This window comes from Periplaneta americana, chromosome 11 (genome assembly GCF_040183065.1).
Source record: "Periplaneta americana isolate PAMFEO1 chromosome 11, P.americana_PAMFEO1_priV1, whole genome shotgun sequence".
Lineage (NCBI taxonomy): Eukaryota > Metazoa > Arthropoda > Insecta > Blattodea > Blattidae > Periplaneta > Periplaneta americana.
Genome location: NC_091127.1, coordinates 150178635 through 150204342, shown reverse-complemented (window position 1 = coordinate 150204342; position 25708 = coordinate 150178635). Strand labels below are relative to the sequence as shown.

At 33.8% G+C, this 25708-nt stretch overlaps 1 protein-coding gene across 4 annotated transcripts in view; it reads left to right on the top strand.

Moving 5' to 3' along the window:
• The window catches only part of Rbcn-3A (rabconnectin-3 alpha), a 190436-nt gene that overhangs the window by 13754 nt on the left and 150974 nt on the right, over window positions 1-25708 (top strand). For 3 of the 4 annotated variants that reach the window (XM_069840227.1, XM_069840225.1, XM_069840224.1), the window contains exons 3-7: window positions 457-616; window positions 4473-4688; window positions 4907-5054; window positions 6603-6788; window positions 24924-25117. In XM_069840227.1, the coding sequence (XP_069696328.1) occupies window positions 457-616; window positions 4473-4688; window positions 4907-5054; window positions 6603-6788; window positions 24924-25117 (904 nt within the window). The remainder of the gene's footprint in view (window positions 1-456; window positions 617-4472; window positions 4689-4906; window positions 5055-6602; window positions 6789-24923; window positions 25118-25708) is intronic. The other variant, XM_069840226.1, reaches the window with a different exon arrangement.

Sequence of the window (25708 nt, the reverse complement as noted above, 5' to 3'; positions counted from 1 at the left end):
TTTTGGAAAAGCCATTGTTTTAATACCCAATATGCTTAGTCAATTTAAGAGAGGAGCGTAGTATGATAATAAATGATTGAAAGAATTTTAGTTTTGTTCTTTAAATCTGCAGAAATTTTAACCGAACGAATGTAACATTGTAAAGTTCTTTTTCAGAACCAAAAGTTACATTTGTTTGGATGAAATTTCTGTGCATTTAAAGGGCAAAATTAAAATTCTTTCAATCATTTATTATCACAATACACTGCTATCTTAAAATGACTAAGCATATTGGGAATTAAATCAGTGACTTTCCCAAAACCTGCTATGAAATGTTTCATATAAAACAATATTTATCACGAAAAGAAAGCAAAATTGTATTAAACTTTGTCTGAAAAATATCAAAGAAGAACTGCCTGAAATTAGTGACATTGCTTACGGTTTCCCTTGTGTAATTAATTTTAATTTATTATGCAGCAACTAGACTATCGATGGGTGCAAACTGGCAGCTTGCAGACAGAATCTCATATAAGCTCGCTGTCATGGAATCTAGAAGGAACTCGTCTGCTCACCGGCGGAGAAGTTCTACAACTTTGGCACCAACATGTCTCTGTGACAGAAGATGATTCAGAAACAGGTACTGCATTCTGTAGAAGAGTGGTATTCAATCTTTTTTGCCAGCGTACTTCCAAAATACATTTTTTTTTACCTTCGTACCCCCAAACTGCATTTCAATTAAATAAGAAATAACTAAACACTATGATTGATGTTGCGTGCAAAATGAATGGTGGTTTTATTATTATTATTATTATTATTATTATTATTATTATTATTATTATTATTATTATTATTATACATACAGTAGTTATTGTTACAATAATAGTAGTAATTAATTATCTAAAATGTTATTGAAGCAAGGAAAGATAAGAGTTGATTTTGTAAAAGAAAATATCTATACTACAATAATTATCAACAAATATAATCTGTAAAATAATTATGTCAGCATTTTTACATATCTAATCAGTGGGATGCGTACCCCTTGAGACAACCCTGCATATAGATTGAATGCCACTGCTGTAGAACATAATACATACTGCTAGTTTGTTTTATTTTGATAGTGCAATTATATAATGCTCCTCAGAAATTTACATTTTACTTACAAACATTTGAAATGTTATATTGAAACAATTGGATCAATTCATTAAGCCAGAACATCTTCTCTCTCATTTCAGTTCCAACCCTGAGCATATTCATGTCATAATAGAAGTACAGAGAGTAGTAACATATGATAACAGCAGGGCTAATTAAACAGATATGTTAAATGAGTGTGATATATTGGTAATGAAGGAATTCACACATAAGAAATACATAGTTTAAAAGTTAATTGTGTCCATGCAAAAGGACGTGTTATTTTCTCCGTCAATATAATAATTGAGGACATCACCCGAATAAGGGCGTATACAGCAAAATGTAGTTCTGATATAAACTAATTTCAATGTTTGCATGTTGTCAGGGTTCATCATAGTTGCGTCGAAAAAGTTTTTCATTACTATCAAATAGTTTCGAGGATATTTAAATAAAATTATTTAAACATAACAGCAAATAGTATGTTGCTATTAATAAATAAATATAATATGGAACTTTGTATATGCCCTTTTTCCGGCGACAATATGTTTTAGCACTGTTTTTAATTATTCTGATGTTCTAGGGGTTTAACTTTGCATGTAAATTAATTATTTATGGGAACATCTCGTACTTTATTAATAATTTTGTCTTAAAGAGTAAAATAAAATAAATTCAACAAAATAAAATATATATTTACCATAACATAAGTACTAAATAAAAATATTGAATAATTACACAAGTAGGCCTGCAAAATAACATTACATTTTTAGTTTATGGTTTTCTTGTCTTTATGACTTTTTCTTCTTTATACATCATCACTATTGTTGCTAGAGTTATCTTCACCATTGTGTGATGATGTCCCGGCTTTATTCAGCATTGAGTTCAGTCAACTTTGGCCATCTTCATCTAAAAACTCTAAGGGTACTATTCATAGACATTTCGTAGCACGCGCTACGAGCGTACTAAGCTAGCCCCCGGCTATCCACTGGTTATTAGTACAGAATTCAAATCATATCCTATTGCTAACACTGGTTTATGAATACGAAAAACGCTGATAATCCACCGGAAGCCCGCGCTAAAAATGTCTATGAATACGGCCCTAAGAGATCTCTTCAGTCCTCTGCCTTGGAGGGTTTCAAAGGCACTGGGTTCATTTGTGTTGGACTCAAAAAAGTTTCAGCCGCTACACTTCCATTCCTGTCTTCCAAATGTTGAAGGAAACAAATGATGCAGATTATGAGGTTCAAGCTGAAAATACCCCTGATGTAGTGTATTGCAGTTGTTTATGCTTTTGCATCATGATTGTATGAGGACGATTTAAGTGTGTACCCGTTTTATCATTGAGGATGTCACCTGAAACCAGTTTATTCTGAACTGTTGTTAATCGTTTCTCTGAAATTTGCAATAGACTAAATAGAAAGTTTTAACAACATCAATTTTTTTACCTCCATTACAGAAAACACTATCTTTCCAAACATTATCCCTATTCTTGAAAGACTGAAGCTTCTTAGTTTTTAGATTCACTCTTTCAAGGCAAGAAGTAATAAAATGATATTGTTCTAATTTCGAATTCATGTCCCAAAAGCGTTTAAAAATAGAGAGTTGATCGTCCTTTAAAATTTCATGTGTACACATTTTCATACATCTTTTTACAGGTGTAAATGACTTCTCTTCCATTTCCTTGCCTGTACAAGTTGTGTATGACTTGTCACTGTTTCTATTACATTTCTTTTCTTCTGTTTTCCATTTAGTTTTGCTCACAAGCTTCTTTTTTCCCATATTTTTGTCATGATTCACTGCTGCGTGTAACAACCTGAAGTAGGCCTAAACATCGAATATTAGCCTACTACAGTATGGCTTGCAACAGCACGTGACTGCCGCTGTAGTAGGTGTGTTCACTTGTTCAACGTAAACACGTAACATTGTGTCCTGTGTTACGTGTTGAAGCTAGACTTACAAAAATTTACTACAGTGTACTATACGCATTCAACTATCTAATCCTTTGATCGTCGGAAAACGGGAGTATAAGAGTATACGCCGTTATTCGGGTGAATTCCTCAATTATTTCATACTTTACTATAACAGCAGGGCTAGTTAAACAGATATGTTAAATGAGTGTGATATATTGGTAATGAAGGAATTCACACATAAGAAATAGATAGTTTAAAAGTTAATTGTGTCCATGCAAAAGGACGTGTTATTTTCTTCATTAATATAATAATTATTTCATACTTGGAACTTCCCATAAATGGAATATTCACAAACTTATTTCAAGTATTCTCAGCTACATTTCATTTCATATTACTAAGTAATATGTGGCATGACAGCCCATGAAGGGCATAAGCTGACCAGTCAACTGCTTTATGTCTACATGGTTCGGCAGAGGTGAACGATCATCCAACCAGTATGGGGGTAAAGTGTGATCACATGATTATCTCTTTCCCAGTCCCTGCCATTATATCTGGTTTTCGAAGCCGGATTTTTCTACCTATTGTAGATCCCCAAATTTGTTTCACACACTGACTGATGTTTAACGAGAAAATTCTTTCTCCATGAGAACTAAAACTCAATGCTCATTCCATAATGTGAGTCCAGGCATTATGCTATGACATTAGACACATTTCATTACAGTATTAATACAAGACATTTTTAAAGAAATCAATATTTTTAAATTGACGAAATTTTTTTTTTTATCCAATGCCACCAGGTTGTCTTTTCGACATTTCTGGTCTTCTCTCCTGGCTGTGGCTTAATTGTAACCCACTTCTGAGGTTGGGGCGCCTGGAAGGTGGAGTTACATTACCCCGATGATGTGATAGCATGATTATGATAATGTATTGCCAGGAGAGGTCTTAAATCTAAACTTAACCTAAATTCCAGACCATGGACGAACACAGGAATAATCCCCTTTAAGGAAAAATTCCTGTGCTCTTACCGGGAATCGAACTCGGGACCTCATGAACTATAGCCAGAACTAAGTAGAAATATCTTAAAAGAATGATTAACAATCCTATCCCAAAATTATTAATAAATTATAAACCTGTCTGAAGACAAAAATATTAGAAGTTTCAAGAAAAGATGGTTTAACAGTTATAACACTCACAGTTCATGAAACTGAAGCTGAAAAAAGGCACAGTCTTTATGGATGATAGTGTTAGCAGTGGTAGTTATAATTAATACGCATTATTGACACATGTCGACTTGAAATTCTGATTGATTGATTGATTGATTGACAGATATTGATTGATTGATGTAAAATTTCACACATTAAGCACATTAGTACGTACATTATAAAGTTAAAGAACAAATCTTAAGTTACCAATACCTATCATGATAAGACACTACTTCTTTTTTACTCTTTTTACTAGCTCAAGGTCCAGGTGTAACATTTGAAATTGGAGAAGAGACCCAGCAACAACAACAACAATCAGGTCAAGAAGAAGATGATAGAGGCTGGGAATGTGTGTGGAGTTGTCATACTGCAACCCCTGTCTTCCACATGTCATTTTCTCCAGATGGCACTCTCTTTGCAACAGCAGGCAAATCTGATCGTCTAGTTAAGATTTGGTTTGAAAACAAACAGTGTAAGTTTCTTGCTGTGAGAAAAATCTTTGCACTATATTTTAATTGTTTGTTGGCAGCATTAAAACTCATTTTTATTATTACATTAGTTTATTATTAGAATTAATTTGACATTAGTTTATTATTAGAATTAATTTCTATACCTAGAGACTAAGAGAGTCTATTTTTTATCTTCATAATTTTTTTTTATTTTTGTTAAAATACATGATTGACTTTTCAGTGCTGTTCCCGTCAAAGAGTATGGATCACACAATGTCATATGGTGGGCCATCAAGTGTGAATGAAGTCAACTATGGTTTTGTGTATATTGCACATCCAAGAGCAGTGACGAATTTATCATGGAGGAAAACTAGTAAATATATGCCAAAGTAAGCATCTTTGTAATCCGTTAGTGATAACAAAATTGGATGATATTCGAAGAAAGAAATCACCATTCAAAATGAACCAACCAGAAAATGTATTTTCTTTATTTTGGATTTTGATTCCACTTTTTTCGCAGAATTGTACAGATTTTGTGTTTGTATGGAAATTAGCTGCAAAGAATTTTTATTTTATTAAGATTAAAATTTAACTATTTTCTCAATTCCACATTGTGTCTTGACTCTCTTCTATAGAATATTGTTTTTTTGTATCACTTTAGCGTTCGCATAACTGTGAAGATTCAGTATATTGTTTGTCTTATTATAGAAACTCAGGTAAATAGTATGTATTGTGTTAACATAGTTTTATATGACAGTGCTCTTAACAACAAATGTCCATAAAATAGACGATCAATATAAATTTAAACAAACTATGCGTAAACATTGGAAGACAGTTTAAATAATTATTCAGTTCAAAATGTATTTTTTAAATTTTCCTAGAAAATTATAGATAGCTACATTTCAACTCTATATTAGAAGATTGAAATTTAAATTAGAGAAGATTACTCATTTTTCGAAATCGCTCATTATGGTAATATCCATTTGTAGCATTAATTGCCAGTAATGAAACTGGCTTAAAAGGACTGCAGTAGTGATGAAATAAAGAAAACTGTGAAAAGGAGAAAAAAATATGTTTTTTATTTTTATCATGTTTATCGTAATTGTGATGTTTTCATGCCTCAAGTTAACAACATTTGTTACCCTTTAATTGCTAGTCAATATAAAAAGTTCCTTGCATAACAATCTTAATCTGAGCTAAAATTTGGCACAAATACATGTCATATGTATACAAATAAAAAATAAAAATCACTCTTGGATTTAATATTGCATGCCCAGAAATTTTTTAACATTCATATTTCATTTATTTCTTAATTTAATTGTTGTAATTCAGCCCATCAAACTCTGTACTAAAAGTGGATGGACATGAAAACCCAGAATAAAGTTTAATTCTTATACTTACTACAGTGTTCTCAGAAATTTTCAACCTGATTTAGTTAAGTACTGTGTTGCAAGGAGCATTTTATATACAGCAAAATGCTGAAAAAATACAGAACTGAGAAAACAGTGACTGAAACATGTAAAGGATCTTCAAATATACCGTAATGCATATGCATTTTTAAAATGACTACTGAGGACTTAACAAAGAATGATACAGATAAAGTGCTATCGTTTTCTTATAGAGGAAGAAGTGGACTTTTTTGTATTGGAAGAAATAAATATAATTTCTTTTTGTCCAAATTCCTCAAATTTCATTCATGGATATCCTTTATGTGACTGTATAGGCAAGAGATAGAAAAAAAAAATGCTTGAATGAATGAATGACATTTGAAAATCATGTTGAAGTTATGAAATTACTTATAATAGTTTTATTATGCAAAAATTTAGTAAATACAAATCTTGATCATGGTCGCATTGTCTTCAAAGAAGAGTTGCTTTTATTACTTTTAAATTATTTATCTACTTTCTCTATAGTTGTGTATTAAATTTAAATTTCAGGGGCTCTGTTTCTAATATGTTGGTGACATCTTGTCGTGATAACATCTGCCGAGTATGGGTGGAGACTGTTCTTCCAGATGATGGCCTTGTCAACATGAATCAGTTTGATCCTCTTGCAACACAAAACCCTAAATTCCGTACACATCGTCACAAACATCGCTTCATGCAGCGACTGAAACATATGAAGTAAGCATGCTTTTGTTATATGTCATTTCTTCTTCATCTCATACATCCTGTAGGCTACATTTCGAAGACCTAGGCCTATTGTCTGTTCTAGGATGTCCCCTTTTTGTTTCATTTTACTTAAATATTTTATACCTATGTAATGAAAAGAAGAATATAAAACCATTTGTTTTAGCTGAAAGAAGTCCATACATATCAATTGAGCACATTCTAGTATTCATTCTTGTTTATGGACACACAGTTGCACAGAAATAAAATGTATAATGATTGGCTTAGATTATATCAAACATTTAGTGCCGCTTTGAGATTCAGTGAGGTCAAAGTGAAATTTGTAGGAACTTGATTATGATAGTCTAATGATGTAGACCATTTGCAAACATTAAAGGTCTCCAAAGTAATTTATTCATTGTGTTATAAATATTACTATGCAGCACCAGTGAAAATTAAAACTACAGATTAATTTTGTACATTACATTTTCAGAAGCAATAAGTTACAAGTACTTGCTTTAACAAGAATTCTTTAATTTTATTAACTTTTACTACAGTAGTGTTAAATTGTGCAAACATAAGAAACAAATACATAGAATGTATGTTAAGAAGAAGTAGATATTATAATACAGTAAATTCTATTCTGTTTTCTGAGAGAGGGATTTAATGAGAAAACACGTTTCTTGTAACAGTGTGGACAAAGTATTCATTTGAAAGGAATATGTTATAAGAGGCAGGGTTACCCCTTATGTTTGGTTAGAAAATTTTAAATACCGGTATCTTTTATTTTCTCATGTATGAGAATAAAGGTAAAATGCTGTTGAACAGAAATTATGAAGTAATACCAAAGGAACTTTAAAATTGTGAATAGTAACTCTTCAACACTCCAGTTAAATATACTGTTCACTGTAAACAGAGATATGATTGCATTTGTTCTAGAAGATAAGCACAAAATGCTAGTAGATAAGGAAATATATATATCAGTTGGATGAAAAATGGATATGCTTATGCACGTCAGTCTAATAATGTTTTATTGTAGGTATTTATTTTGTAATTAATTTTTCAAAGCATTGCAAAGTCTCTAAATTTTTATACTTTAGAATTATGCTTTTAAATATTCTTTTTCTTTTTGTCATCAAAATGAAATGTAGGAATCTGCTCTAATCGTCATTCTGTACTTTCTTTATATTCCCTTGCATTTCATAGGTATCCACAGTATAACACATTCTTTATCATAGCTTGATAAAACATATTGCATTATTAGTCTAGAATGTTATCTTTCATGTGTTTCCTAAAGTTTTTATTTACTTTTATTTCTTTTGAGATGTGGAAAACAGTATTTTGTAGTCAAACTGTGCTCAAATTATTTCGTGCGAGATCGTGCGTATTTGCTTGGTTTCCGCACAAAACCAATCTGCAGAAAGTCTAAAATTCCACATTCAGTATTCCCAACGTAACAATTTCCCTCTTCTTACCGCTTAAGTGACATATTGATTTTACTGCTTTAGGCTTTTAACATATTATTTTTAGAGACGTTCAATATAGTAATAATTATAAATTGGAAACTTACCACTGCAATTTCACCTAAATTGCACTGTTAATTATTGTTTTTAAATATTTGCAAAAATTAAGTAAACTCTACAACTCCACTAAAGTTACTGCATTTGTGATGCAAGTAACATTAAGGAAGCCGTGAAAAAATCAACAAGATTCCAGACTCATCATAGACTGGGGGGGGAAAAAAAGACAGACGTATATCACGGCTTTATGGAGTATAGTAAACACAGAAAACATTTTAAAGCAACAGTGTTGAAGATAGATATTTTTTTTTGCAAATTTGCCGTCATTGAACAGAAACCAAGATGGAGATTTCATTGCAACTAATTAGAAATTCCTCTTTCAGGTATGTAATAAACGATCTTCGCACAAAATAATGTACAATACATGAGCGGTATGTTTTCTTTCAATTCTCGGAAATTAAAAAAGCTCAACTATGTTTCGCTTTTTCAAACTTTTCCTCGAACATGAAAACTTCAACGCATATTACTATTATAGTTTTCAATTATTGATTTACTGTATTATATTTCATCTGCTTCTTATATGTTGAATAAGTGATAACATTAAAAGTACAACATTCATTGATGAGAAGTTTGAGATATGTTAAAAAACATGGGAGATATAACAATTTGAAAAAAAAGTCATAAACAATTAATTTAATGTACCAGTATCTTTATGTAAAACTAGTGTAATTAGATTTGTTGTTAAATGCATATTGATATATGGAAATTGTGTGCTATTTGCATGGCACCCTTCATTTATTTTAGTAATTTTTAAATTTACTTTTTACTCATCTACAAATGGATTATTTGAGTTATTGTTTTTATAATTTCTAGGTGTGTAATATATAATTTTTGTAATTTTACTGTTGTTTTGGAAATGGGCATCATGATGTCTCCCTAGAACTTCTTTGTTGACATTCCTTAGTTTCCCTGATTCATCTAGGTCCAGATACTATCTCCGTATTTCCCAAGGTCTGCCGCTTCAAGAGCATTGTATATCTTGTATTCAGACCATGTTGTTGTAAATGCTGACTGTACGTAAGTCGAGCATTGAACGTTACATGTTAGTGTACTGTCTGGGAACATAACAGTATGTGACCTGCATGCCATACATAGTAAATAATTTATGTTTATTTGGGTCTTAGTGTATTAACCTTTCATTGTTAGATGCAGTTGCATTCTTCTTCAGTACTGTACTCGTGTAGTCTTAATCTTGTAATTTAATGTAGTGTTTATTAACACTATGAGCTAATGTAGCCTATCATTGACTAGAAAAAAATTTAAATCCAAACATCTCATGCTGTAGATGTCCAACCGTTTGCAAATTCTAAATATAATTCAGTTCATATTTTCAAATAATGTTGGGCAAACTGCTACTATTCTCAAAGATTTATATTAAATAATTGAAAAGTTAATGATGATTAACTTGAAGTTTTACTTTACCACTGTACACATTACGAAATGATGTTAGGCCTTAGATGTAGAAACATTAAAATTTTAGTTAGAAAATGTTATGATTCACATCAAGATTTCAGGTATAACTCCCTGTAAAGTTGATTTTAATAATTTCGAAGGAAAAATTGTTCTGGGGTCGGGCATCGAACCCGGGACCTTTGGTTTAACGTACTGACGCTCTACCAACTGAGCTACCCGGGAACTCTACCCGACACCGATCCAACTTTTCCCTCTATATCCACAGACCTCAAAGTGGGCTGACAACCGTCAAACAACCAACTTCGAGTGCACACGAACTCCGTGTGACTTAAATTGTGGTTTTCTGTTGACAAACTGATGTGTATTATGCAAATCAAGATTTCAGGTATAACTCCCTGTAAAGTTGATTTGAATAATTTCGAGGGAAAAATTGTTTGGGGCCGGGCATCGAACCCGGCACCTTTGGTTTAACGTACCAACGCTGTATAATACACGCCACTGTTCGTTAACAGAAAACCACAATTTAACTCACACGGAGTTAGTGTACACTCGTTGGTTACTTGACGGTTGTCAGTCCACTTTGAGGTCTGTGGATATAGAGGGAAAAGTTCGATCGGTGTCGGGTAGAGTTCCTGGGTAGCTCAGTTGGTAGAGCATTGGTACGTTAAACCAAAGGTCCCAGGTTCGATGCCCGGCCCCGGAACAATTTTTCCTTCGAAATTATTCAAATGTTATGATGTTGAAAAAATTTATTTCGAGTTTTTTTATTCAACTATACTTTCTTAGCATCCTTCATACTGTTTTTTGGCATGCTTTCTGTTTGTCTGCCAACAATTATTCATTTGTCCGTCCATTTCATTCACCCATCCATGGACAAACTTTTCCCCTGAAAATCTATGTACAGGGTTGGGATCATACCAATATTTAATATCTACCAATCAGTTCATCCTAGAAGTGTTATGTACACCAAAATACAATTAATTTTTACTTCAGAATTATAAGATTATTTGAGGCCCAAAATTTTACGAAATGCTGATTTACTCAAAATAGATTTAGGTGATTTTCTCCTTGACTCTTTTTCATGTAAAATGTTTATAAAGTGAAACAGTCTAGATTTTCTGTCTCTGAAGACAATTTAAAAGTAATTTTTATTTGTATAATCATAACTCAGTCTAAAATTTCTTTAGAAGAAAGCTTTAAAGCTTGAAAAAGATCAATAAATTAACACAAAGTTGTCTGTTCAGGATAACTTTATGTCAGCTTTTGAATAAGTGCTGCAGATTAACTTTTGCCAACATATTTTCGCAGCATATACTGCAATGGAAATACCAGTAGCAACCACAGAACAGTTGAGAAGTTTCGAAAGTGTTCAGACTAATAATTTTCTACAAATTAACATGAAATTCAAGAGAAAAGTAACAAGTGGCTTAACTTTATCATTTTAAAACTTCTCTTGCCAGGGACCCATCTTGATGAACTTCAAAGCAGTGGGATCCACTAAACAGTAGAATGTATATTAAACTAATGTAAATTATCGTTTTCTGTATTACAAAGTTGTACTTCCAACACACATCAACAGTCAGGACTTACTGGTGCGTCATAATCCAAATTTGAAAAAAAAATTGTTGGCTTGAATGATTCCTGTTCAGTTAAGTCCAGTTTCATCCATAGCATTTTTTTTAGTTCTGTTTTTCTAACGAATTACGTTTAAAAGTTATCTCCCCCCTCCCCCCATCATGTATAAAATTCCCTTATAATTTTTATATTGGCTATCAGTCAATATAATCGATTTTGAGACTTTTTTTTTCTCGCAAATTCTGTTTTACTTTTCGATTTTTTGAAAGAAAATGGAAAGTAATCCACTAATTGGATGGTAAATCAACGCAAAAAATTTCAGCTATAAAATAGTAGATATTAATGTTTATATTAGACTTTATGTAATTTACATATTGATTGGCGTTAAATAAATACACGTTACAGTTTCTGTTGAATGTTGTATATGTGAAATAATTTAATAAACAACGCAATGTTCAAAATATAATTACAACTTGTTTCATTATAATAAATATCGTATTTAGGGATATTCTGGTTTAATGCAATTATAGAGTTAATCTCAAATTAAAACGAGCAGTTCAGGTCTGGATTCGGTTTCTGAACTATGTAGGTTGGTTTGGGATAAACATATTTCTCTTTATATTAAATGCTTGTCATAATTCATAAGAGATCAAGACATTTATTAATACAATTAAAAAAAATTTGAATTAATAAATCTTACATTAAATATAATATCATTATGATGTATACGCAAATAAAATAAGAATCAACAGTAATAAGAAGATAAAAATTTAATTAATGAATATGTGGTAGTGTATTCATTTTGAGAGAAAATAAAGGTGTAAGCTAGGGGTTCCTTTTCGTAGATTTATAGTGATACATAAACGAATTCTATTGTTGATTTGGAGAGGTTCAAATAAAATTACCTGCCACTTCAACTTCCATAGTTTACTTACAGGTCTTTGTGAAATGTTTGTCTTGAGAGGTCTTACGGTAATAGTGTATTCGGAACTGAATAAATGGACACTGGAATGTAGGTCTGAAATCTCTTAGAACTGGTTGAATGGAACTATTATTCGTTGTATTATTTCTGTGATGTAATTTCGCGAAATCTGGTTAGTTGAATTAAAAAAATATTGCGTTTCTTCCTTTCATATCTCCTTGTATTCTTAAAGTTTTGAAGAAATTATGCTTTCTTCTTCACTTTTCCCTTCATTTCGAAAAGTTGAAAGACATTCTGCTTTACATTCTCCTCATTGTAAAGGGTTCCGTTCTTCTTTAACTCTTCCTCACTATCTCACTCATTCCCTCAGTATAAGATTTAAGGAAATTTCGTTTATTTCTCATTACTTCCTTCATTCTGAAAGATAAGATATATTTGGTCCTACTTGGTCAGGTTTAAAATAAAACACAAACACCCATATAAGTTTCAAAATCCGACAGATTTTTTTTTAATCAAATGACAGTGATGTTTAATAGGGCGCATCAGCAGCTATGACTATTTATGCCATGTTTTAATCAATTTTGAAAAAAATGTTAGGAATATGTTTTTCTATAATTGAACACAAATTGTCAAATAATGAGCTTGAAGATTTCAAAATCGAACAGTTTCGTCAATAGTTTTTTTTTCTCCTCTTCCTCCTCCCAAAGAAATCATAACTGGAATTGTCTGGTTTTGAAAATACATGCCAAACACACAACATGAATATAAGGAATAGTTCTTTGTTGGGGGGGGGGGGGGGGAGGAAGTCTGAATATAAACCTCATTTTGGATTAGCAGTCGGGTTTCCTGCATGTTATATTGAATACTTACACGTAATATGTTGGAGTGTTCATGTAGTTAATGCATTGTAATTGTGATAGTTTTTTGGTAACATGGTGCCTTATACTAATATAGAAATTGATTCGTTATTATACCATGTGACAGAGAAGTCAGTTGACAAATGGGAAACATTACTCTAATTGGAAATACAATTGCATATAGTATGTTCACTACCGCAAATGTTCAAAATGTGCTCCATTTACTTGAAGACAGTGCCTCACTCGATTAAAAGTGTTGCAGGTGCTGGGTAACATGGGTGACCCTTTGTTTCAGGTCATCTATGTGTGAAAAATGTGTTATTTCAAAAATCTTCTTAGAAATAAATCAAAGTGTGTGAAGTCTGGTGATCATGGAGGCCATGACTGAGTTCCACCTCGTCCAACTCAGTGTATACTGAACATCTGATTTAGTTTCTAGCAAACTGTTAGAGCATGATGTGCCATGGCCTCATCTTGTTGAAACCACATTCTTATCTTATTGTTCAGTGACAAATCATACAGAGACTCCATTATAGTGCTGTCCAGCAATTCCACATGTGTGTGTTGGTTTACATTTCCATGTCCACACCTGTGGAGTAATGGTCAGCCCGTCTGGCCGCGAAACCAGGTGGCCCGGGTTCGAATCCCAGTCGGGACAAGTTACCTGGTTGAGGTTTTTTCCGGGGTTTTCCCTCAACCCAATACCAGCAAATGCTGGGTAACTTTCGGTGCTGGACTCCGGACTCATTTCACCGGCATTATCACCTTCATTTCATTCAGATGCTAAATAACCTAGATGTTGATACAGCGTCGTAAAATAACCCAATAAAATAAAATAAAATGTACATTTCCATCAAAGAAATATGGTCCCACAACCATATCACCTAGTATTCCACACCACACCAAAACTTTTGGAGCACCAGGGTTGTTAGCTTCACGCGTCCATCTTGGATTTTCTTTGAACCATATCATGCATTTTGTGTAGGAGCATGCCCATCCAGAAAGAATAAGCATTCGTCATTGAACAGAACATGCTGAAGAAAGGATCAATGCGTACGCAAACGCTGTGTGATCCAGTTGCTATATGTTTGCCTCTTGAGTGGATCCTCTTCTTGCATGGTGTATAAATGTGTAATTTATAGGGGTGAAAAGTGCCGATTTCAGTATTCTGCGAACAGATTCTCTACTGATACTACTTTCTCGAGCCACATAGCACACTGATCTTTTAGGGTTGGCTGTCATCTTCACAATCACGTCTATCGAATGCTGCTATCAGTAGCAGATTTAGCACGAAAGTTGGAGAATTCTAGCACTACAAAAGAGGAATATGTACTGCCAACCTAACAATAGAAATGTAAAAGGTCACTCAGATTACGGACATCTTGGAGGGAACACGTCTTTATGTTACTTTGTACAATAATTATTTTAGTTTTACAGTTAGTAATGTTTCTCATTTGTCAGCTGACTTCTGTATCACCAGTGTTTAGAACATATGTTAGAAACAAGCTTGTAATATTAATATTAAATCTTCAGTAATTTTGAGTAAGCTTCATTGTGAAGCATTCCATTGTATTTTATACCTCCAATACTTCAGTTCCTGCTCCTGACGTTCTGGGTCTGCCATGGGCTTTACTTGTTGCTGATACAGCATGTAGGGTGGAATTGCTTGATGAATCTCAATTTCTCTGTCTCAGGAAATGTAGTGAACATATTGGATAGGAACAATTTAGAATATGGACTTATGATTCTTATTTCGAAAAAACAAAACTGGTAATTGTAAGTGAATATATTATCTAGCATAAATCATTTATCAATTCTTAAATTGTGTGGTCTTATTTGATGATGACGATGACGATAATGATTATGATAATGGTGATGACTATCATGATTGTGATGATGATGATGATGATACTCTTGAGAAGGGAAACATAAATACAGAAGCTAAATCAAGGTTCACCATTGTCATATAAAACAGAATCATATACAATGAGTAACTATCCAAAATATATCTCAAAATAGTCAGTAAATAAGTGTGGCAACAACCATAGAGTCCATCACTAGAAGTTGTTCGATATTAACTGTTTTAAAATGGACGAATTGGCGTAATGACACATCAGAAATCATTTACAACTTGCAAGAAACAAAAAAAAAATATATATATATATTAAAAAAGTGTTCCTTACTATAGATATACATTGGATGAAGTACTTGATTATGGTTTGCATAAAATATATTAGAATAGTGAGATCTAAAGCAATATAACTGTTATAGGCAATAGACCGAACATTTTCTTCTACAATAAAAAAATAAGAAAACGTTTTTCCTGAAGTGACAGTGATTTTAACTTAGTAAACAGTCAACTTAAGCCAACTCGTAAAGTTAAACATGTGTGTAGAATGTCAATAGTATACATCATGATAGTTTGTCACATGTATCATTCCAGACTCTACTATCACTTGGGTGCTGTAACTACGGAATTGAAAACATTTGATTTCATTTCTTCAAAGATTCAAACTATCTGATGTCTATTTCAGTGCGAGAAATTTTGCACGTGATGACATAATATTATTACATAAGTCTATATAGAATACCATTATACAACATTGGGGCCAAGTATTTTTTTTATTTTAGTAGGTTATTTTACAACGCTTTATCAACAGCTTAGGTTATTTAGCATCTGAATGAGATGAAGGTGATAATGCCGATGAAATGAATCCGGGGTCCAGCACCGAAAGTTACCCAGCATTTGCTCATCTCGGGTTGAGGGAAAACCCTGGAAAAAACCTCAACCAGGTAACTTGCCCCGACCGGGAATCGAATCCGGGCCACCTGGTTTCGCAGCCAGACGCGCTGACCGTTACTCCACAGGTGTGGACTTGGGGCCAAGTAAAATAATAATAATAATAATAATAATAATAATAATAATAATAATAAAACATCCGACTTCTGCATTGTACAGTCTGATCAGTTTGGGAAGACAAAATCAAATCGCTATAAAAATTATATCAGGAATGATACAAAAGTTATTTTAGTTCCAATATGATATTAAAATACGGAAGTTTTAAGGGCTTGGGGCTGTGACTCTGGCTTCTGGCTCATCAGTAGATTAATGAACCTTACCTGCAGGGCCCATGAAGTTTGGTCTCCCTGTCAGCGTCGTATTCAAGAATGCCATTCGGACCATCTGTTGGGTTTAGACAATCAATGCATATAGGGTGTACAATGGACCTAAATGGCCCAAGTGCAAGAATCCTTCCTGGATCCAGCTCTCGTGAAAATCAATCAATCAAGGGTAGAGATAAGCGCAACAGTGTGTGCCCTGTGAAACAATCACGGCATCTGTTAAAAAATGTTGGCACTGGATTATTTGCAAGAACTAGTTCCTAAAAATCTTCATTATACATTGATAAGTCACAGTGTACATTTTTTTTTCTGCAGCCTTGTTATGATGTCCTGTTTCACAACACATAGGATGGAACCTTGTCAATCTGCATACTGAAGTATGGGCATTATCCATAATCATTACAGCTTGGGAAGTAAGATTAATTTCTCATTAACTCATTTCTCGAAATTGACATGGTTCATTTGACCCTGATAGTCACCAGTAGATGTACCTGCATTGGCTTTGCATTGGCTTGGCTTTGACGTGGACTGGACCCATTGGCCCATTGTCTGCCTTTATAAGTGACGATTATCCAAATCTGACAGATGGCATTCGTGAATGTGATGCTGACAGATGTACCATCGTGCTTCAAGCCCCTGGTAGAGCAAGGTCCTGCTTTGCAAACGAGTAACCTGATAAGCCCCAGGGGCCTGGAGTCCGAAGTCCTTCCTGATCAGCTGATGCTGACAGGTAGGCCATCCTGCCTTAGCCCCTGATAGAGCTAGGTCTCGTCTGCTTGCAAGCAGTCTGATGAGCCCCAGGTGCCTAGGGCCCCATTCACTTCCTATATCAGCATTGGAAACCCGTCCTATCTGCAAGACTTCACCCCAGCCTATTTTTACTATCGCAGATGATAGATGAAATGAGGGGAAAGTGGAGAGTGTTGGTGGAATGATATAGGGAAATGGGAATACCCTGAGAAAAATCCTCTGGAAAGTCCATCACGACCCGGACGGGGATCGAACCCAAGCTGCCTGGGTGGAAGTAACACTGTAACTGCAGATGCGGCATATAATTACATTCGATATTTTATGTGAAAGCATTGTTACTGCCCACATGAACGATTAATTATTATTAATCTGTTTTTGACATTTATGTCCATTTGAATACTGATATTAGTATCTTCTTGCCGACGTATTCTGAAAGTCAAAATACTGTCGATCCAGTGTTTGTCCAAGTAAACCAGCTCGCGACAAAATGCCCTTTAGTGCGGAATTTGTACTAAATATTTGTGTTGCCAACTCAAAATATCGAGTTTTCATAATAACACTTTCCATTGACTTCAACACATTTTCCAGAGCCACCAGCGTGGCTCAGTTGGTTAAAGTGCTTGCCTGCTGGTCTGAAGTTGCGCTCGGGCGCGGGTTTCGATCCCCGCTTGGGCTGATTACCTGGTTTGGTTTTTTCCGAGGTTTTTCCCAATAGTAAGGTGAATGCCAGGTAATCTGTGGCGAATTCTCGACCTTATCTCGCCAAATACCATCTAGCTATCACCAATCTCATCGACGCTAAATAACCTCGTAGTTGATACAGCGTCATTAAGTAACCAACTAAAAAAAAAAAACACACATTTTCCATTTAAATCCCAGCATCTTCATCAGAGTTTGGAGAGATAACCTACCCCATGGAAAGTGTATTTTCTGTCTCATAAGGAACTGACTACCCTACCCCATTATCTCCTGGCTTAGTTGCCTTATTGGTCTCACTTAAAAGATTCAAACCTGTCTTTGGACAGTTGACTGAACAAACAATGAGCAGCAGTTTTGGCACAGTTCGAACCTTCTTTTCTTGTAAGTAGATTTTGTGTATGGATAGTTCTGCAAATGAGGCATTGATCGAAGTCATGAACTTGCATTATATGACTTGGTCTAGTTTTGCATTTCTGTCCAGGAATGGACAGAGGTTCAGTTAGGAAAATTTGCTTCTCGTAATTTATTCTCTTTAGATATATTTTTATTGTAGATTGCGATTTATTGCAATATAGGTCTATGCTGCCTTTCTTGGTGTCTAATTTATCGGGAACCACCGGTGTGGCTCAGTCGGTTAAGGCACTTGCCTACTGATCTGAAGTTGCGCTGGGGCGTGGGTTCAATCCCCACTTGAGCTGATTACCTGGTTGGGTTTTTTCCGAGGTTTTCCCCAACCGTAAGGTGAATGCCAGGTAATCTAGTGAATCCTCAGCCCCATCTCGCTATCACCAATCTCATCGACGCTAAATAACCTAGTAGTTGACACAGCGTCGTTAAATAACCGACTAAAAAAATTATCGGAAATGAAAGAAGCCTTATTTCTAGCTTAATCGTTACAGTTCTTCAATCCGGAAATGTTAATTTCGTGGCCTTCTGAATGGATCACTTTATTCTTCTTTCTGGCGGCATTTTAACATAACACACTTTCAATATAGCATGCTATCTTTTTGTAACCAGTTAGTCACAATCGCAGTAAATATGAGAAGAAAACGGAGAAAATGTAAATACATTCACCATAATATATAGCACACTGGCTTCCTGGTTGAGGCAAGTGTTTTTCGCACAAATACTACAGTCACCCCTACTCCAGCTACCTGAACTGAGAACCTAACCTTCTCTTTCCTAGCTCTCAGAGCTGCTGGCTAGACAATACATGACTCCACCTGATTTCTTCGTTTGGTATTCATGATCTCAAGGCAAAGATTGTCTCAGCTTTTGGAAATACTGTCCCATAGATGTTAAACTACAGGCAGGACTTTCAGAACCTTTCTATACACAGAAGGGCCTTAGACAAGGTGACGCACTTGCATGTCTGTTGTTCAATATTGCTTTGGAAAAGGTTATCCGAAGCTCAGGAATTGAAAGGAGGGGTACAATATTCCACAAATCGGTGCAAATATTGGCTTATGCTGATGATATTGACATTGTTGGGAGATCAGAAAGAGCCATCAAAGATGTATTCATCAACCTAGATGCTGCAGCACAACAAATGGGCCTCAAAGTAAATGAGGGTAAAACCAAGTATATGGAGGTATCAATAAATCCCTCAGAAATGAAGTATCTTGAAGTAGGAGGATACAAGTTTGAAAAAAGTCACCGAATTTAAGTAGCTAGGTTCAATAGTCACCTCAGATAATAATGTGAGTGCAGAAATCCAACATAGACTCCTCACAGCAAACAGATGCTATTATGGACTCCAAAAACAGTTAAGATCACATGATATCAGCCTCAGCACTAAGAGCAAATTATATTATAAAACATTAATAAGACTAGTCTTGCTTTATGGATCTGAAACCTGGGCAGTTGGCAGTGCCGACAATTGTAGGCTGAGTATATTTGAGAGAAAGGTTCTGAGGACGATATGCGGACCAGTAAATGATGAAGGCAGTTGGAGGAAAAGATATAACTATGAATTATACAAACTTTTTAAAGAACCAGATGTTTGCAGAGAAATTAAAGCTAGGAGAGTCAGGTGGCTGGGCCATATCTGTAGGAAGGATGAAAATGATCCTTGCAAGAAATTGACTCTCACTATACCTTTTGGCACCAGAAAAGTAGGGAGACCTCAGCTAAGATGGCTAGATGAAGTGGAGAAAGATATAATAGCAGCAGGTGTTAGAGGATGGAAAACAAAGGTGTTAGATCGGACATGGAAAAGCATCGTTGGGGCGGTCAAGGCTGGAACCCGGCTGTAGAACCAAAGAAGAAGAAGTCCCATAGATGTTAAATCACACAATGGGAAGATAAGCCTAATGATATGACTTGTATTGTGTTCACAATGGCGGCACATTGAGATATAATATATGCAAAACTTCCATCTTTTTAGAGGTTATTTATAGGTTACTGAAAAATAAATAGCAATAGTTCTTATATTACAGCGTTTTTATTTTGTCTTCCCACATGGCTCACTCTGTAGATTAAGACTACAATATCTATATATATATAATTTGAACTGGTAATGGAAATTACGGGAAAACAGCTGAATGGATTTTAATAAATGACCTCTCATTCTGAAGCTTGGAACCCAAAGTTTTTCAGAAAAATAGTAGTTTTCAGTGAAATGTCAATTTTTCAACATAATTTTCCTATTTTCTAAAATCCCTCTGTCGTCACTAACTAATTGCATTTCAGAATAAGACAAAACACACACACAGTAAACAATATTACACGAAGGCCATGATCTGCAAGAATGTGGACATATTTAGACTTCAAATTAAATTAAATTAATAGCAGAATTTCAAATCTTACTAAAATTAATTTACAGGTCTGATTCTGCGGTGTGTAATTTTTTGAGTACAGCTGTATATTGGATATTAAAAACTACAAAACTTGACGTGGTTTGATGACATTACTACCATTAGAAATGAAATATTATTATAGTTAATGCCATGATGCGACTATTTTTCATTAATTGTACATAGGCCTATTAATGTATATTGATGATATGAAAGTGAAAGTTTCTGGAGTTATATAAGTAGCTGTAGAGAATATCTTAAATTAGATCTTAATTTCTATAATTTACTGGCCATTATTTATTTATATATATATATATATATATATATATATATATATATATATATATATATATATATATATATATATAACTACAAAACTTACGTAAGATAATAATATTATTGAAATCAAATATTTTTATAGTTATTAATCAAGTGAGGTTGGGTTTTTTCATATACTTAATGGCAGTGTGGTGTAGATATTTATATGCGTCATTCTCTTCAGTATTGGCTCGAGATAGCGCAAAAATTACAGTTCCTAAGGAAAGACCAAACGGCATTACTTACTGATAAAATAAGAGGCCCACAAAATTTTGAAGTCTCCCGATCATTTCAGCAAGATCTCTTAGCAGAATAAAATGATTTTACTCTCTATGACTTGAAATAGCTATTGCTTTACTCCCACATGAAAAACCCACTGATCGTCCTGACATTGTTACTTGCGTTTTCACGTTGAAACTCAAAAACTGAAGGTGGATGGATAGGTTCAAGAAAAAGTATTTGGCATAAAAAAACCATTCAGAGGGAGTATGTATTATTATTATGGAAGCAAATAACTTTCAGAATGTCTGGTATTCTTCATTGAAAATAAATCTGAAAAATTTTTATTTGAATGTCTAATGAACTTAGTTCCCGCATTTGCTGCACAAGCCACTAGTACAATATGAAATTAAATATTTATGATTATGATATTTGTTTCTCTTAACTACAATGAATTGGAATCACACAGAAATGAGTGAAATAACTTTAACTGAAAAACGTTTTCATTATTACTTACGTTTAAGAATTACATGCTCAGATTTTTCTGATAACACTATTTTAGATACATTTTTATAATATTGGAAGAAATGTTCAGTCTAATGTCTTGTATTCGTAAAGCATTGATGTCCTAACTTTTATAACATGTCTGAAGAAGCTGCTTAAATTGTTGTTCATTAACAAAAAAAAAAAAAAAAATTAACAATTGATTTTTTTCTAAAACGTAATAGCTATTAGATACGAATGTTTAATTTTTTCATGTAACAGTGAAAATAGAAGGATTATTAATTGAACACTGTCATACTAAATTATACAAACACCCAACAGCCTTCCATAGGTCTGTATATGTAATGCATTTAAGCAAACCATTGGTTCTTTTAGCTTAATTCTTTAGTTTCAGCAGAGAAAGTGTATTTTCTTTATAATGTGAGTCAAAGATACACCTTATTTTACATTGTTTGTTCGAATATTATTCATGTAATTTATAAAGAATGCACTTAACTGTAAATTGGTGATGTACATACAGAGTCATAAGTCAAGAACTGTTCAAATAACTATAAGAAAATTCATATTATTAATATTACAGTTATCATTTTGTAATAAGAAAATAGCATCACTGCTCCTTCAAAATCTGCTATGTGTTTTTAAATAGATTTTTCAGGCGAAAGAAAAAAGCATTATCACTTTTAATTCCCTTGATTTTGAAAGCTACTTTCGGTATAATTTCAATCATTAGAAGAAAAATGATGAAATTATACAGAAATGCAGTGCTTGATTTATTTTAAACTTGACTCTATAACTTCGTAAGAACGTGCTTCTGACTTATACAATATTTGCAGAACTTGTTTAATTTGAAGTTCTCTATAACTCCACAAAGCTTGTGAAGGTAAATTCATAGACACGTGTATACATTTTTTGAAGACTTCTGTTGCTTTTGAAAATTGACAGGATTTACAATTTAAATAATTCTACATGAAATTGCTCTTCAAACAGTTCATGACTGCATTGAAAGTTTTGCTTAATCTTGTAATTCTGTTAGCAGTTACAGGAGTTATATTTGCAACTGTTCCTTTATGTTTCCAACCAAAAGTAGAAAGTTATATTAAACTTCGTCTAGCTATTCACCAAGGTTTTTATAAGTTTTACTTTCTCATAATATGAGATATGAAGATGAAGTATTTTGAGGTTGCAAAAAATCAAATCCAAGATTTACACGGAAGTATAGTTTCCAGCATCCTGATGCTGAAAAATTTATTTCTGATATGCCATTTTCCTCTGCTCATTTGATTGTCTATCTCTTGATGGCATAGTTTATTATAATTATGTTTACGTTCACCAGAACTTTTTATATGTTATGTATTGATATTAATATGCAGGAATTAAAAAAAATAGTAAGAATTTTTGTATTACAGAACAGCAAAATGTTGAGGGAGGTCACATGTTTCGAAACCACACAGTATTCTTTGTTTTTAGTTTTTTTTTTTTTTTTAAGTGGGAAAGCATGACATTGCATGCTTTAATATGGGAATCAGAGAAAGTATAATTAAAATTGTAAGATTGGGTGGCATAGACCAAGTAATAGAGTATAGAATTTTTAACTAACAATATGCAACTAAATTCAGATGGTCAGGTTTTTCTGTACAATACCTTAAAATTCTCAGATCATTGAAATTGATTTTTGACATGCATTATGCAGTGTCTTCGCAATAAAAGCTTACTTGATTTCGTAATTTGTCTCATGTGTCCGTGTTAATTCAGTGCACTTGATTAGAACCAGGTACCCAGCTATGAGAGTCCACAGGGCCAAAGACTTCAATGCTGGATACCTGGTTCTAATCAAGTGCATTAGTACCATAATTAACATGGAGGCATGAGACAATTACTCTGTCTGCCATTATAATTTCACCTTGACAAATATCTACCCATTAAAAAACAGGATTACATAATATTTAATGCTTAAATGCTTTAGTTTAATTTTATGCAGTTTTATTTATTATACTGTAAAATGGTTATTCATATACTCACAGTGGCGGCTCGTGATAAAATATTATGTGTGTTCACAATTTTGTGTTCCAAAATTGAAGAGAATTTGAAATCGTACGTTTTTAGCCTAATATGAAATGTCATAATTCCAATGTTTCACTGTCGAAAAAACAGTATATAAATTCAAAACAACATATAATAATAATAATAATAATAATAATAATAATAATAATAATAATAATAATAATAATAATGAAACCTAGTCTTTTTATTTCCAATTTTTCCTGGAAAGCCAGTTTACCCAGTTCTTTACTCTTCAAAATTGCTTGAACAGAGTTCATTGTTTACGTCTGTTAAAAATTAATACATAAAACAATTTACAAAAGCGTGTGTTCAGTAATATACTGTATTTTGATTCACAACATACTGATACACTATAGCCTACGTATACCAGTACTGTAATCCCATTCGCATAGATTGATTACTATAAATACATGCCAGTAAATATTATTCTTAAATAATATACACCACCATACAGATATTTAAATTCATACCGCTATCACATTCAGCCAGCATGTCTTTGAAAGCCAAACTATGCTATATGCCGACACTGAAGTATAGTAATTCACAAACTATACTCTCGTAGCAGCACTGTACACACATCCACATAAAGTAAACATTCCGACAGTGAGATGCTGACACCTATAGGCTAGAATACAGACAGAATTTTCTTCTCGAGATATAGCACGTAAAGAATAGGCATCGATGCACCTGACATCTGTAGGATAGATTCACTGTTCACTTAATGCTTTGTGCTCTTGACGAGTCATAAGCAGCCAGCGAAAGACAATTTTCTCCCGCGCTTGCGTGAAATTTCTGTAACCTTTTTGAAAAGAGCACGGCTTGTACATGAACGGATGTTGCCAAGTTTACATAAGAAGTTTACGTAAGATCCGGGAAGTTTAAAATACTCGATCCTGATATTATACATTCCCACTACGCCAATACAGTATTAAATAATAAAACTAGTCGTGCATTAATGGAAACAAGGTGTTCACGTGCTCTTGTGCTCTTATTGACGCACCGCCACTGTATACTCAGTATGTAATTATTAAATAGCTTTTAATTTATCCGTCTTTGACAGAATATTCTGTATTTTGTCAGTAGCAAATTAACATATATATATATAGTTACGAGTTTTTAGTACATAATACTCTTTGACAGAATTGATTCCATCCATAGTTAAATTTCGTAGTGGTTGTCATTCTTCTGGACAAAGACTGTAGAAGGTTGTTGGATGTCTTTTTTTTTTTATTTGCATGTCATGACGGGTTGTTTGTTACATGATTAATACTTTGTTTCACCTCATCGTTTGTGTTTGTCCACTGTCTGCTAACTAAGTGTTGGGTGGATTCCAGAACGTGTTTCCACATCCGTCGCCACGCCAAACATCAGCAGAACCAAGGTAATAATCTCCTTGGGACTGGCTCTCCCATTCCTACTCTCCCTTCCACATACAGTGTCCATGATTTCCACAGTTATGGGTACCATGGAACGGGCGTCACACCTGGCCTGCACTTCCACCTGGCTGCAAGCATCAATGCTGAGACAGGTGAGTTTAGGTGAGATTACGATATGATAGCTGTAATAGTAGATGCTTAACTTAAGGCTACAAATTTCGCCATAGGGTAATTTCTATCAGCCTTTTTTTTTTTATATAATTCTTACATAACAAATAGTTTCAAACTTAATTATTTCATTATTGCTACTGCTACTATCATTACTACTGCTAATAGTTTATTTAAGGTACGGTCACACGTCGCTACTTTTGCAGCGCTGCAGTACAAAAAACTGCGCAACTCTCATACTGCGACGTGTGAACAACGGTGCAATTCAAAAAGTAGCGGCTCCGAACCTGCTGTTCGCTACTTTTCCATGCTGCGCGCAGCTTAAAAGTAGCGACATGTGAACAGGGTTCTCAGGGTTGCAGCCGCAGCATTTTTGATATCGGTTTTGTTGAAACTTATGCTGCGGTTGCAACCAGTGTTACCACCCAAATGTGCCAATGATACTTTTATTGTTTGGATATATTTTAATGTTAGATGTGATGAAAATAAATTATTTGTAACAGTTATTAAATACACAACACAGTCTGAGCATAATTGCTGACGATATAATTCATTTTTTAAATTTTCCGTAGCAT